The 12228-nt window shown below is 48.0% G+C and overlaps 1 protein-coding gene across 3 annotated transcripts in view; it reads left to right on the top strand.

Annotated features, from left to right (window-relative positions):
• Nucleotides 1–12228, top strand: part of TRABD2B (TraB domain containing 2B) — a 232038-nt gene that overhangs the window by 184640 nt on the left and 35170 nt on the right. For all 3 annotated transcript variants that reach the window (XM_072649361.1, XM_072649362.1, XM_072649360.1), the window contains one exon: nt 6839–6929. In XM_072649361.1, the coding sequence (XP_072505462.1) occupies nt 6839–6929 (91 nt within the window). The remainder of the gene's footprint in view (nt 1–6838; nt 6930–12228) is intronic.

Here is a 12228-nt window from a genome sequence, read left to right as displayed (position 1 = left end):
GGGTAATAAAAACCTAGCAGTGCATCAGGCTGTTGTGAGATAACACAAAACTTAAGTTCTCCATTATTATTGCCCAAAGAAGCATCCCTTCTATCACAATGCCCTGAAACACCACCCTCAACTTCTGCCTGGAGACTCTTGGGGGAGGGTGGTGTCTGACTACCTCTTATTCTGCTTTGGGACAGTTCTCATGATCAGGAATCTTTTCCTTGTGCCTGTTCTTCCAAGAGGGGCCATTTCACTAGTGAAAGGATGCCCTCTCACCATTGACACTGATTGCTACCCTCTGTGACTTAGTAGCTCGTCTTCAAGAGTGTCTGTGAGTAAAAGCAAATTCCTCATATTGTGGCCAGCCAGGTGAGAGGCATAGGAAACAAAGGCCTTCCTGGAGCTGAAATTGGCTTCTCCATGTGTAGCACCTGATGAAGGCTACTAAGTCAATGCCAGGATGGTGGAAGAGAAGGAACTGAGGCTGGTTAGGAGTGAGGTCAACCAAGAGGCAGGCGAGAACCAAAGATGGATTGGGGGCAGCGAGGGGACCTATGGGAGATGCCAAGTCTGAACCATCCTCAGTCACTCAGAGGCAGAAGAACAGGATAGAACAGTCTGTCCTGCTTAAAGCAAGGAGACCCTGAGAATCTGAGACAGAGTTACTCCCCGCTCCTGGACTGAACATGACCATCCTGTCCTCCTTGTGGGCCTCTGCTGTAGGAAGGATCCCTCATGGGGCATCATGGGTCTAGCAGGAGAGAATCCAAGTCCAAATTCCTGCTCAGCTGTTTACTTTCTAGGTGATCCATCTTTAGAAAAGCTCTTAGAACATAATAGGTGCTTAATAAATGCATATGGACTTGATTTGACTTGACCCTGAGTAAGTCCCCTCCTCTGGGTCCTTCCTCCATGTGTAAAATGCAGGCCTGTGTAAGATGACTTTCTAGGGACCATTGTAACTTTTCCTGATCTCACCAGTCACCAGTGTCCTCCCACTTTGGAAGCAACTTTATATTTACTTACAGGTGGTTTTTTTGTGGTATTTTATCATAAGGATAATAGTGAATCATATAAGGTTCATGAGCAGGGAGATGACATAATCAGGCCTGGGAAGTAGGAGGATCAATTGGAGTGAGGAGAGACTGTCAGGAGGGAGACCCATTAGAAGGCTGCTGTAAGAAGAGTCCATGTTGGAGGTGATGAGGATCTGCATCAGTGTGTGCAGCTGTGTGAGCAGGGCCAAGAGGATGGATAGATAGAGGCAGAATTAACAGAAGCTGATAGCTGTTTGGAGGGGGTCAGGGAGGGTCTATCAGGGAAGTCTCTGGTCACCACAGCTGTCCTTCCCCAGACCCCTGCATCCCCTCCCCCTGCCAGTCTCAGATTTCAGCCTGCTCTACCATCTCTACTGCACTGCCAGTTCCTGAGGCTACCCACATCCACAGTCTGTGGTTGCCCATGGAGCCCTTCCCCACTCTGTTCCTCCCATCTAGGAGAGAAATCCAGATCCACCAGCTGCTGGAGCTTCCATAGTCGCTCTGGGCCAACTGAGGTCTGGCTTTATTGAAAGGAAGGGTAGAGAGCCTTGAAGGTATTCACAGAGGTATGGGAGGTTCCTTTTCAGAAGGCTGGCATGGGGGACACAGGTTAGCTTTGTTTTGATTGACTTCAGAAGGAAGAGTTAGGAGCAGTTGGGAGAGTCACAAAGAGGTCAACTGAGGCTGGATGTCAGAAGAAGCTTTCTAACCACTTGGAGATAGCCCCAAGGGATCTCAGCTGCCTCTGGGGTAGTACGTTCCCCCTCCTTGGAGGTCTCCAAGCAGAGGCTGGGGGGCCACTCATCAGGGATGGCAGAGTGGGAATTCCTTTGGGTGTGAGTTGTCACTTTAAAGGACCCCATTGAGTTCTGAGAGGATAAGAGTCTGTCTTCCCCATACTTTTCCTCACCCCTCCCAGTTTCCCCTTTCCCTTGAACCTCTTGGTCAGGATCACCACCTACACATGCACGCCGTGCCCCATATTGGCCCCAGGTTGGCTCAGTGACTACTGTGACAGGTCCCCTCTGGGCTCATCATCATCACTCTCCTCTTCCTTGGCCCTGGTTACTCCCACCTAGCACTTAGAAAAAGAAGACGATCTGAGGAATGGGGCTTTGTAGGGGGTGGAAGAGACATCTCAGGACAAAGAATGGAAAATGACAGAGCTGGGGGGAGTCCTAGAGAACATTTAGTCCAACCCCTTCATTTTACACATGGGGAAACAGAGGCCAAGTCAGAGAAAGCAGCTTGCCTAGAACTCCATTGCTTTACCTGCATAGCAGAGTGGAGACTTGAGCCCAAGTCCTTTGTCTCAATGCCACCACTGCTGCCTGGGGATAAAGACCCTTGGCTACTGAAAGAATGGAAGCTCTGAAGAAGGAGCTGACCCACTCATGTCTAAGACACCAGGTTGTGGGGCTGAGGATGAAAAGCTAACAAGAGCACAGTCTTTGCTCTCAAGGAGCTTACAGGGTGAGGGAGGAGGAAGAGGGTCCCTATGACGTGCACAGAAATAGCTGGGCCACAGGACCTTGAGGAATGGCAGGGCCTTCGGCAGATACAGTGTGAGGGAGGCAGAGGGTAGGGAAAAGTGGGATCCAGATGTTCTGGTATTGCCAGCCCTGGAGCCATGGGAAGGCCCTGGCCTGTGTCTGTAGGAGACGACCCAGATCCACTCTGGCCCTGGACCCAGGTTCCAGAGACAAGCAATGCATTCCCAATGAAGTCATGAAGGTTTCCCTTATGGTCTTGGGGGGAGTCCCAAAGATTTCCATCCATGGGTCAATCTGTCTCCCAGGGCCAAGGGTATGATAAAAAATCACTGAGACCTCCTCCAAAACTGAGAGGTCTTGAGATGTCTAAGGTTCTGAGGAAGAATCCCAGCTGGCAGGGGCCTCAGAGGCTTCTCATCCAGAGTAGCCATCCAGCCTTTACTTGGAGACCTCCAGTGACTGAGAGCTCATTACCCACTGCAGCAGTACTTTAAACTCTTGGATGCTCTCCTTGTGAGTTCTCACTGCCCATAGCTCTTCTCACACTTTCCCAAGAAACCAATTAGAATGAATTCATAAAAAATGTCTTTGTACTTCAAGGATCTCCAGAGTTGCCTGCTTGAGTACCTCTCTGTGGACTCAGATTTCAACCAGTCTCCAATTTAGGAAAACCTCTTTGAAAGTTGTTATAATAGAAAAAAAAATCTACCTTTAGCTCATCTCTGCATTAGTTTCTGCAAACTTAGCTAGGCTGAGCCTTGCAGGACAAACACACAGGGCACTATTAAGCCCCTACTGGAAACCTTCCCCACTCTTCCCTGGAATCTCATCATGCCATGTAGGGGAGTACAGCCAGGTGAAGAAGTTGACCCACTCCCCTTTGGTCATCCACTGAGTCATCAGTCAAGTAGAGGACCCTCAGCCATCTCAGGACTATGGCACAGATAGTCAGATACCATCCTCAACACTAACCAAAGCCAAGAGAAACAGATCTGAACCCTTGTTCCACCCAAGAACAATATTGCCAATTATTTAACAAAAAATAATATTAATTATTATTAATGTTAATACTTTAAACTTTACAGAGTGCTTCCCTCTCAATAACTTTGTGAGGTAGGGATAAAGGGCCTTATTTTCCCTATTTTACTGAAACTGAGTTTCCAAGGTGAAGCTCTTTGCCCAGGGTCACAGAGCTAAGTCCTGGTGCTGGAATTTGAATCCAGACCTTTGACCTATAAACCCAGGGGTCTTTCCTTGTGCCAACAGTAGGAGATGAGAAAACTAAGATGCAAGGATGTCCTGTAACTTTAAATCTGACAGGTTTTTCTTCCATTCTCTTGTAATTGATAAAGGACAGATTACAAGTCTTTAGCCTGGCATTCACCAGTCTTATTTCACTCTTTTCCAATGCACACATTCCATATTTCTAGCAAACTGACTTGTGGGGTACTCTTCCTGTCATTTGACTGGCAGTTCTTTCAGCCAAGGAAAATGAACTAATTAAACTTCAAGGGACAGGGAACAAAATGACCAGTCAGGAGATGTAAGAGCAAATAAAAGGAGATATAGGAGGAGTGGGTTCTTGCCAGTCCCATGACCTGCATCCTGGATGCCTCCAGGAACTGGCAGGGCTAGTTTCTGAGCCACTGCCAGTAACCTATAAAAGATATTGGAGAAAAGCACCATCAGATTGGAGAAAGGCCAGCGTTTTCCCAATTTTCAATAAAACGAAGAGATTGGAGTCTGCCCATGATGGGCCAGTGGGCTTGATGATTCCAGAATGTATCTTTAAAGGAATGGTTGGTGAGCCTCTCTGGAAACAGTGAGCCTGGGGTTTCATCCACACGGCGTCCCACCTGACCTGGGATCTCATGAAACAGTAGGGAACCATTGGAGGTCTTTGAGCTTCATCCCAAATGGAAAGCTGCCCCCTCCTCACCCCTCTCACAGTCCAGAAGGAAGCTGGGGCCTAGCATCTGAGGAGGAGGTGACCTGGGGGCCTTCTGGGGGAGCTCCCAAGCTTTGCTTTGGAAGGCTGAAGCCCAATTCCAAGTTGGTTTCAGATCGTGCCCCCGTGATCTCCTCCTCTAACACCTCCTGGTGGCCAGGGGCTGACCCTGGGATCCTAGCCCCAGGCTGGGAGGCCCTGAGTTAGCACAAGCCTTCTGGCATGCTCCTGGCTGTCATCCCTCTGAAGTCCGTTTAACTCTGTCTCCAGGAATACTCGTTCTGCTGGAGCAGTCAAGGCATGCGTAAATATTTGCTGCCCATTGTATACAGCCTGGGGGCTGGTATTTTCCTTGGCAAGCCCTTAAAGTGAACATGGCTTAGACAGGGAGCCGGGGGCGCCTTTAATTAAACAGGTCTCCAAGGAGGCAAGAGGCAAGTTGCCTTGGTGCCTGGGGCAGATTCCAAGGCCTGTTCATCTGTGGTTTCTGTAGATGGTCTATTCAAGGAAATTCCTATGTCTGTAGCCAAATGGCTGATTGATGGATGATTGGTATAACCCTACCCAGACCAAGGCCAGGGGCACAGGTTTGGTCCAGTCCAGGCATGGTAATCTCCTTTTGTTCCTCAGCCTCATCCCAGACCCAGGCATCCCCCAAATATTTCCTGGTGCTTTGTGGGATGACTGGACCCAAGGGTATGTATTTTTAGGGTGTCTGGGAGTACTAATGGTGATGGAGACAGATCTGTATAGCCCATAGAGGGCTGGATTTAAAGCAGGGAGCACCCTAGCTAACTAGGGTTAGCTAACCAGGTCCTAACTCTAGCACATATTGTCTGGCCAATCCTGATCGAGGCAGTCAAACCTCAGAGTTGTGGCCTGAGTTGCAGAGAAAGTGCTGATCTTCCTGCTTGGCAAACCTTCCTGAGAGCTCCTAGGGACAGAGGACAGCTCCCTTTTGCCTTCCTATCACTCCATGCCCAGTACAATTTCTGGTGCCCAGTGGGTGTTTTTAAAATATCTATTTCCTTAATTAATGTGAAAGTGAAAATCATAGCCAGATGCCATGCACGTTTGTGATGTCACCATGGGTCCCAGGCTTTTGGGATAACTCAGTGGTGATGATGGTGGTGGTGGTGTTGATATTGACAGCAACAATAATAATATCTGAAAAAAGAGTGTTGATCATCTTTGGGGGATGGAAGGTCTTCATCACACAGTTCTCTATGCCAGTGAAATCACCAGTCCCATCTCCACCCCTGACCCCAGCAAAAACAACATTAACTCCGATTCTTTAGCACCTATAAGACACAATCTAGACAACAGTCCTATAAAGCAGGAGGTGGACTCATCATCCTCATTTGACAGATTAGGAAACCGAGGAGTGAAGGGCTTGCCAATGCTGACATGTTTCTCTCCCTGGGGTAGAATATTAGCTTACATTAATGAAACCACTGTGTGAGGGAGGAAGGACTAGGGCAGAACCAAGAGAATGGGGAGAAGGGGCAGAGGGGCAGAGCTAGGCTAGTTAAGGAAGCAGACTAACCAAGAGGCATCCAAAATGGGCTACTGCAGGAGATAGTGAGCTTCCCATCCCTGGAGGTCATCTATTGACTGCTAAACTGTTTCCTGGAGAATTCTTGATCAGCTCTGAGCCGACCTAGAGTCCTCTGATTTTGTGAAGGACTTTGCTATACTGAAGCACAATTTCAATGCTGACTTTTTTGATTGTGCCTTCAGTGAGGTTGTCCCTAAATGCCTCACTGGGACCCTGGGATCTTAGATACCAGGAGGTCTTAACAAGCTGGGGAATCCCAGAGGTAGAGGACCAGCTGGGATCATTGATCATTCAGTCAGTCAGTCAGATATTTATTAAATGCCTACTATGTGCCAGACACTGGGCTAGGAACTAGGCTAGATAGATCCTTGAAGAGCTTACGTTCTGATTATAATATGCACATGTATACAAATACATATGCAAAACTGGCACCACAAAAGCCCCGACATTTGATGCTAGCAGCTGGAGGCATCAGCAGCAGCCTCATATAGGACAGAGGGGAGGAGGGAGAGAAGTCTAGAGATGGAGGACAGATTCTTCAAGACAGGAAGGGCCTGTGAGCTATATCTGTTATTATGACCATGGGCCAGTTACTTGGGGTCTCAGTTTCTTCCTATGTAAAATGAGAGGAACCTGCCAGATCTTGACCTCTGATCCTATCACAGTGCCTGGCATACAGTAGGTGCTTCATAAATGTGTATTGACTGTCACCTGCTTCCCAAGGGAGCATCTGGAGGACTGGGGACTTGAGGAGAGGCCACGGATGCTGGGAAGGGGAGACCATAGATTCTCTTCTCTCTTGCTGTTTCAGGTCATTTCCTGGGGAACAATACTGTGATCGACGTCCTACGCCAGGCTGGGTTCCAGGTGGAACACACCCCACCAGGAAAAGCTGTACACAGGTGAGATGCCTCTGTCTCCTCTGCCTGGGTCCCCATGTTTCCTGGTGCTAACTGCCTTCACATGAGCTCTGGCCAACCCAAGAAATGGAGGACAATAAGATCTGGCCCCACTCTGCTTCTGCTGTGATGGAAGGACTGAGGAGCAGAGGGGGCAAACAGCAGGTGTCAGAACCACACAGTGTTTAGACCACCAGTTAACTTCTGCTCTAGCCCCTGGTCCTGTGAGCGTGAGATCCTTGTGCACTGACCATTGAGAGGACTTGCCTTGTCCTCATCTTCATGTTCTTGAAAGAAGTGAAAGTCAAATACAGTAAGTCACTTCCAAAGCTAGGACTTCCATTCAATTTCTATTGACTATAATAAATACTTGTTGATGGACCAATTCAATTCAATAGGCACTCAAGTGAATGAAGGAAAATCATTTATTAATTATTAATCAATTATGATGTGCCAGACACTGTACTTAGTCCTAGGGATACAAATGAAGGTCCTGGGAATTAGGGTTGAAAAGTGGGATGCTGGGTGGGGGAAGGGGCAGCCTGGTTTGGAACAGTCTGGGAAGTGATGTATAGGTCTGATTGAGGCAAGCTAGAGTGAAGGCTCAGCTCTCAGAGCCCAGAGTCCAATGGTCATAATGTAAAAACTTTGATGGGAGGGGGAGGCTGGAGTAGGGGCAGTGCAACTGGGAGCTAGTCATGAAGGACTCCTGAACTAAGTGGAGGGTGTGAAGTAAGTAAGAAACCATCCTTGACCTCCAGATTTCTACTCTGCCAGGTGGGATATAAGTAAATGAATATAACGAATAGTCAAAGAATTACAAGAGGGAGAGAGAGACAGACAGACAGACAGACAAAGAGAGACAGAGAGAGACAGACAGACAGAGACAGAGAGACAGACAGACAGAGACAGAGAGACAGAGAGGCAGAGACAGAGAGAGACAGACAGAGACAGAGAGAGAGGCAGAGACAGGGAGACAGAGAGAGAGACAGAGAGACAGACACACAGAGAGAGAAAGATGGCTGGATTTGGTATTGGAGGACTTGAGTTCAAATGCTGTGTCTGTGACATACTATGTGACCTTGGACAATTTGCTTCCCCTCTCTGGGCCTCAGTTTCTTCATCTGTAAAATGAGGAAGTGGAACTAAATGGCTTCTAAAGTTTCTTTAAGCTCTAAATCTGTGGTCCTCCAGTTCCGCTACCCCTTTTACATGCTCCCCAATTCACAGACACCCTATGTCCTCCTAATGGTTTTCAAAGGGACATTTGCAGGGAGGGGAAAGACGGGAGGAGTCACTGGCTCCAGGGCTCTGTCTGCCCTTCCCCCTCCCCTGGAAAGCTTTTTTGTCCCTATCTCCGGGAGGCCCTCCCCACCAGCCAGGCTGCAGTCCGAGGCCACCTATCTCCCAATGGCCTGGCAGAACAGGTGCCCACAACACTCAGGCCCAGGGCTGGAATGCACATTCAGTAATAACAGGCTGCATTCTGCTGGGGAGTGGAGAGGCCAGAAGGGATTCTGGGAGGTCCCGGAACAATAGGGGGCTATCGATGGTCACAGGTGTTACTGGAGCCCTCCTTTTGTTGAGGGGCTTTGAATTAAAGCCCTGGCAGCTGCCCACTATCACTGGCCTTGACTGGCAAAGTCTGAGGGGCCGGAGATGGAAAGGAAAAATTCATGCTCCCTTTCTCTTTTTAAAACAGAGAACAACTAATAAGGCAGGGGGAGGTCGGGAACACAGGCCCCTGTGAGGAGGAGCCCAGAACGACCCTCTTGGGTCTGTTAGATGTAGAGATAGGAGAGGCCTTTGACATGGCTCCCTGCCCAACACCTTCACTTCACAAAGAAAGAAACTAAGGTACAGCTCAATATAAATCTTGCAGCAGTGGTGACCAGGACAATTAGCAGGACCCTGAGCTGCCCTGAGCACTGTGGGGGGATTGGGGGGAGTCCTCGATTAAGAGCTCATTGCTGAAGACACAACAGGAGGCCCAAGGGCAGCCCCCAGGGTCCCAGTTTACAGATAACCTGGAAGGGGACCTTCTCAATCATTTGGGCCAACTCTCTCACTTTTTCAGCTCAGATGGGGAAACTGAGGCATAGAGAGGAAAAGAATTTGGATGGATCATAAAATAAATCAGGGGTAGAGCTGGAAAGAAAACCTGTGTCTCCATCTCCCAGGTCAGGGTTCCTTTCATCCTGTCTCAGCTGCCTCCCCTATCTCTATCTCTCTGTGTCTCTGCATGTCTCTGAGTCTTTTGTGACTGTGTCTTATGTGTCCTCTTCTCTTTGTCTCCATTCCTCACCTTCTGTCTCTTTCTCCATCTTTCAGTGTGTCTGTCACACACACACACACACACACACACACACACACACACACACACACACACACACACACACACACACACACACACACACACACACACACACACACTGGTTGTAGAGGGAACTCCCAGGCTGGGTAGCAGTTTACAAGAGATGCCCTCAGAATGGAAGTCCCATCTAGATCTGGTTCCATACTTCATCCTTCTCCTTACTCTTACAAACCACAAACCCTGCTTTCAGCCTCAGTTTCCTCACCTGTAACACAAGAGAGTTTGACCAGGAGGCCTCAGAAGATTCCTCCAGCTCTTAAGTTCTGAGCCTTTTTGGTCATACAGGCTCCTTACACTGATTTCTATTGAGCACGGATCATGTCTCATCCTCTTGGGATCTCTCCCAGCATGTGTCCAATGAGCCAGACTTGCCTCAGGCCCAGGGATGCAGGAGAAAAGGTGCTGGCCATGACTCCTTGTCAGTCTTGGAGCCCATTCAGGCCCCCTGGCCCTTCTCTGCCTGGCTGGAACAGAGGCTCTACAACCCTCCCTCATCCCCTGGAGCTGGAGAAATTGTGTGGGAGTGACCTAGCCATCAAGGGCTGGAAATCAGGAGCCAGTCTCCAGCAAGAAGTGTGCAGCAGCAGCATATGCAGCCACAAAGTACTGCGGAAAGGATTCATATCCCATCTCCATGGTTCCAGCTTCCTCCCAGCTCTGACATTTTGTGTTTTAAGGCCCTTTTCATCTCTGACTGTCCTCTCTGTTCTAAGGCCCCTCCTTCCTCTGACATCCCCTGTCCTCAGGCCCCCCCCAGCCCTGACACCCCCTGTCCTCAGGCTCCTCTCAGCCCTGACACCCCCTGTCCTCAGGCCCCTCCCAGCTGGCATTCTCTGTTCTCAGGCCCCTACCAGCTCTGATGTTCTCTGGGACTCTTAAGTCCAGAAGCATCTGTTCCATTCCCCTCCAGAAGGGAGTGAGCTTGCTGGAGGAACAGCTGGCAGAGAACTAGGTTGAGCAGCACTGTCCTTCCTAACGAACTCCCTACTCCAAGGATGTCTAGGGCCAAATTTCCAAGGTCATGGACTCTGTGGACCTGAGCATGACCCAGCAGGCCTTGCTCAGGGTAGTGACTTAGAAATACCCCTCTTACCTTCCTTACTGACTACAGCCTCGGATCTTGGGGGCACCACACAGGGACTCCCTGAAGAAGGAAAGCTGATAACACAGCATCTGAGAAGGAGCAATGAACCAGGAAGCTGGAGACCTCATCCCCACATTGACTTGATTCCCCTCCATGGGCCCAGCTATGGACTTTGTAAAAAAGACTCCATGATGCCTTTCTGCTTCCCTAGAGGCAAGGGGCAGTCGGTGAAGCTTTGTGAGCAAGGGAGCATATGCACAGCCTGACCACACTTTAGGAATCACACACCATTAACTCTATAGCAGGGTGGCTGGAGAGACTGGAGGCAAGGAGACCTGCAACTGGGAATTTAGTTAGGAGGCTATGACAATTCAGGGTGAGTGTTATGAGTGGTGAAAAAGGAATGCACGGGATAATGATGCATCTGTAGAAAGGAAGGCTCCTGAGCTGAGACCACATCCCCCAACTTCCCTGGGACCCTGTATCCCCATCTCAAGAATGAGGGGTTTGAACCACATGACCTCAGAGACCCCTTCCAGCCCTATGTGTACATGTTGTCTCCCCCACCCAAAGGCAGAAAATCTTTACCTCCTTTGTGTTGTGCACCCCTCCTTGGGCTGTCCCTAACGACCCCTTCTCTTAATCATGTTCTTAAATACACAAAATAAACTACATAGGATTACAGAGGACAACAATCATATCAAAATAGAGTTTTCAGAATTTTTTTTGAAACTTTATTTTATATATTTTTATATTTTTAGTTTCAACATTCATTTCCACAAGATTCTGAGTTCCAAATTTTCTCGCCATCTCTCCCCTCTCCCCACCCCAAGACACCATACATTCTGATTACCCCTTCCCCCAATCTGCCCTTCCTTCTATCACACCCCTCCCTTCCCTTATCCCCTTCTCTATTTTCTTGTAGGACAAGAGAGATTTCTATACTCCATTTTCTGTATTTCTTATTTCTTAGGTACATGCAAAACAATTCTCAATGTTTGTTCCTAAAACTTTGAATTGCATCTTCTCTCTCTTCCTCCCTCCTATCCCCACTGAGAAGGCAAGCAATCAATACAGGCCATACATGTGTAGTCATGTAAAAGACTTCCATAATAGTCATGTTGTGAAAGACTACCTGTATTTCCCTCCATCCTATCCTGCCCCCCATTTATTCTATTCTCTCTTTTGACTTTGTCCCTCCCCAAAAGTGTTTACTTCTTATTACTCCTTCTGCCATTTGCCCTCCCTTCTATCATCCCCCTCATACCCCACTTATCCCTTTCTCCCCTACTTTCCTGTAGTGTAAGATAGATTTTCATACCAGATTGAGTATGCATGTTATTCCCTTTTTAAGCCAAATGTGATGAGAGTATCACTTTTTCCCTCTCACTTCCCCCCCTTTTCCCCTCCATGGAATAAGCTTTTTTTGCCTCTTATGAGAGATAATTTTCCCCATTCCATTTTTCCCTTTCTCCTCCCATTATATTCCTCTCTCACCCCCTTAATTTTATTTTTTTAGATGTCATCCCTTCCTATTCAACTTACCCTGTGAACTCTGTCTATACATATATGTATATAATCCCTCCAACTACCCAAATACTGAGAAAAGTTTCAAGAGTTACAAATATTATCTCTCCATGTTGGAATGTAAAAAGTTCAGCTTTAGTAAGTCCTTTATGATTTCTCTTTCCTGTTTACCTTTTTATGCTTCTCTTGATTCTTGTGTTTGAAAGTCAAATTTTCTATTCAGCTCTGGTCTTTTCATCAAGAATGCTTTAAAGTCTTCTATTTCATTGAATGACCATTTTTTCCCTGAAGTATTATTAGTTTTGCTGGGTAGGTGA

The sequence above is a fragment of the Notamacropus eugenii genome, chromosome 2 (genome assembly GCF_028372415.1).
Source record: "Notamacropus eugenii isolate mMacEug1 chromosome 2, mMacEug1.pri_v2, whole genome shotgun sequence".
Taxonomy (NCBI): Eukaryota; Metazoa; Chordata; class Mammalia; order Diprotodontia; family Macropodidae; genus Notamacropus; species Notamacropus eugenii.
Note: the sequence above shows the minus strand (reverse complement) of the source record. Positions and strands in the feature narration are given on the sequence as shown.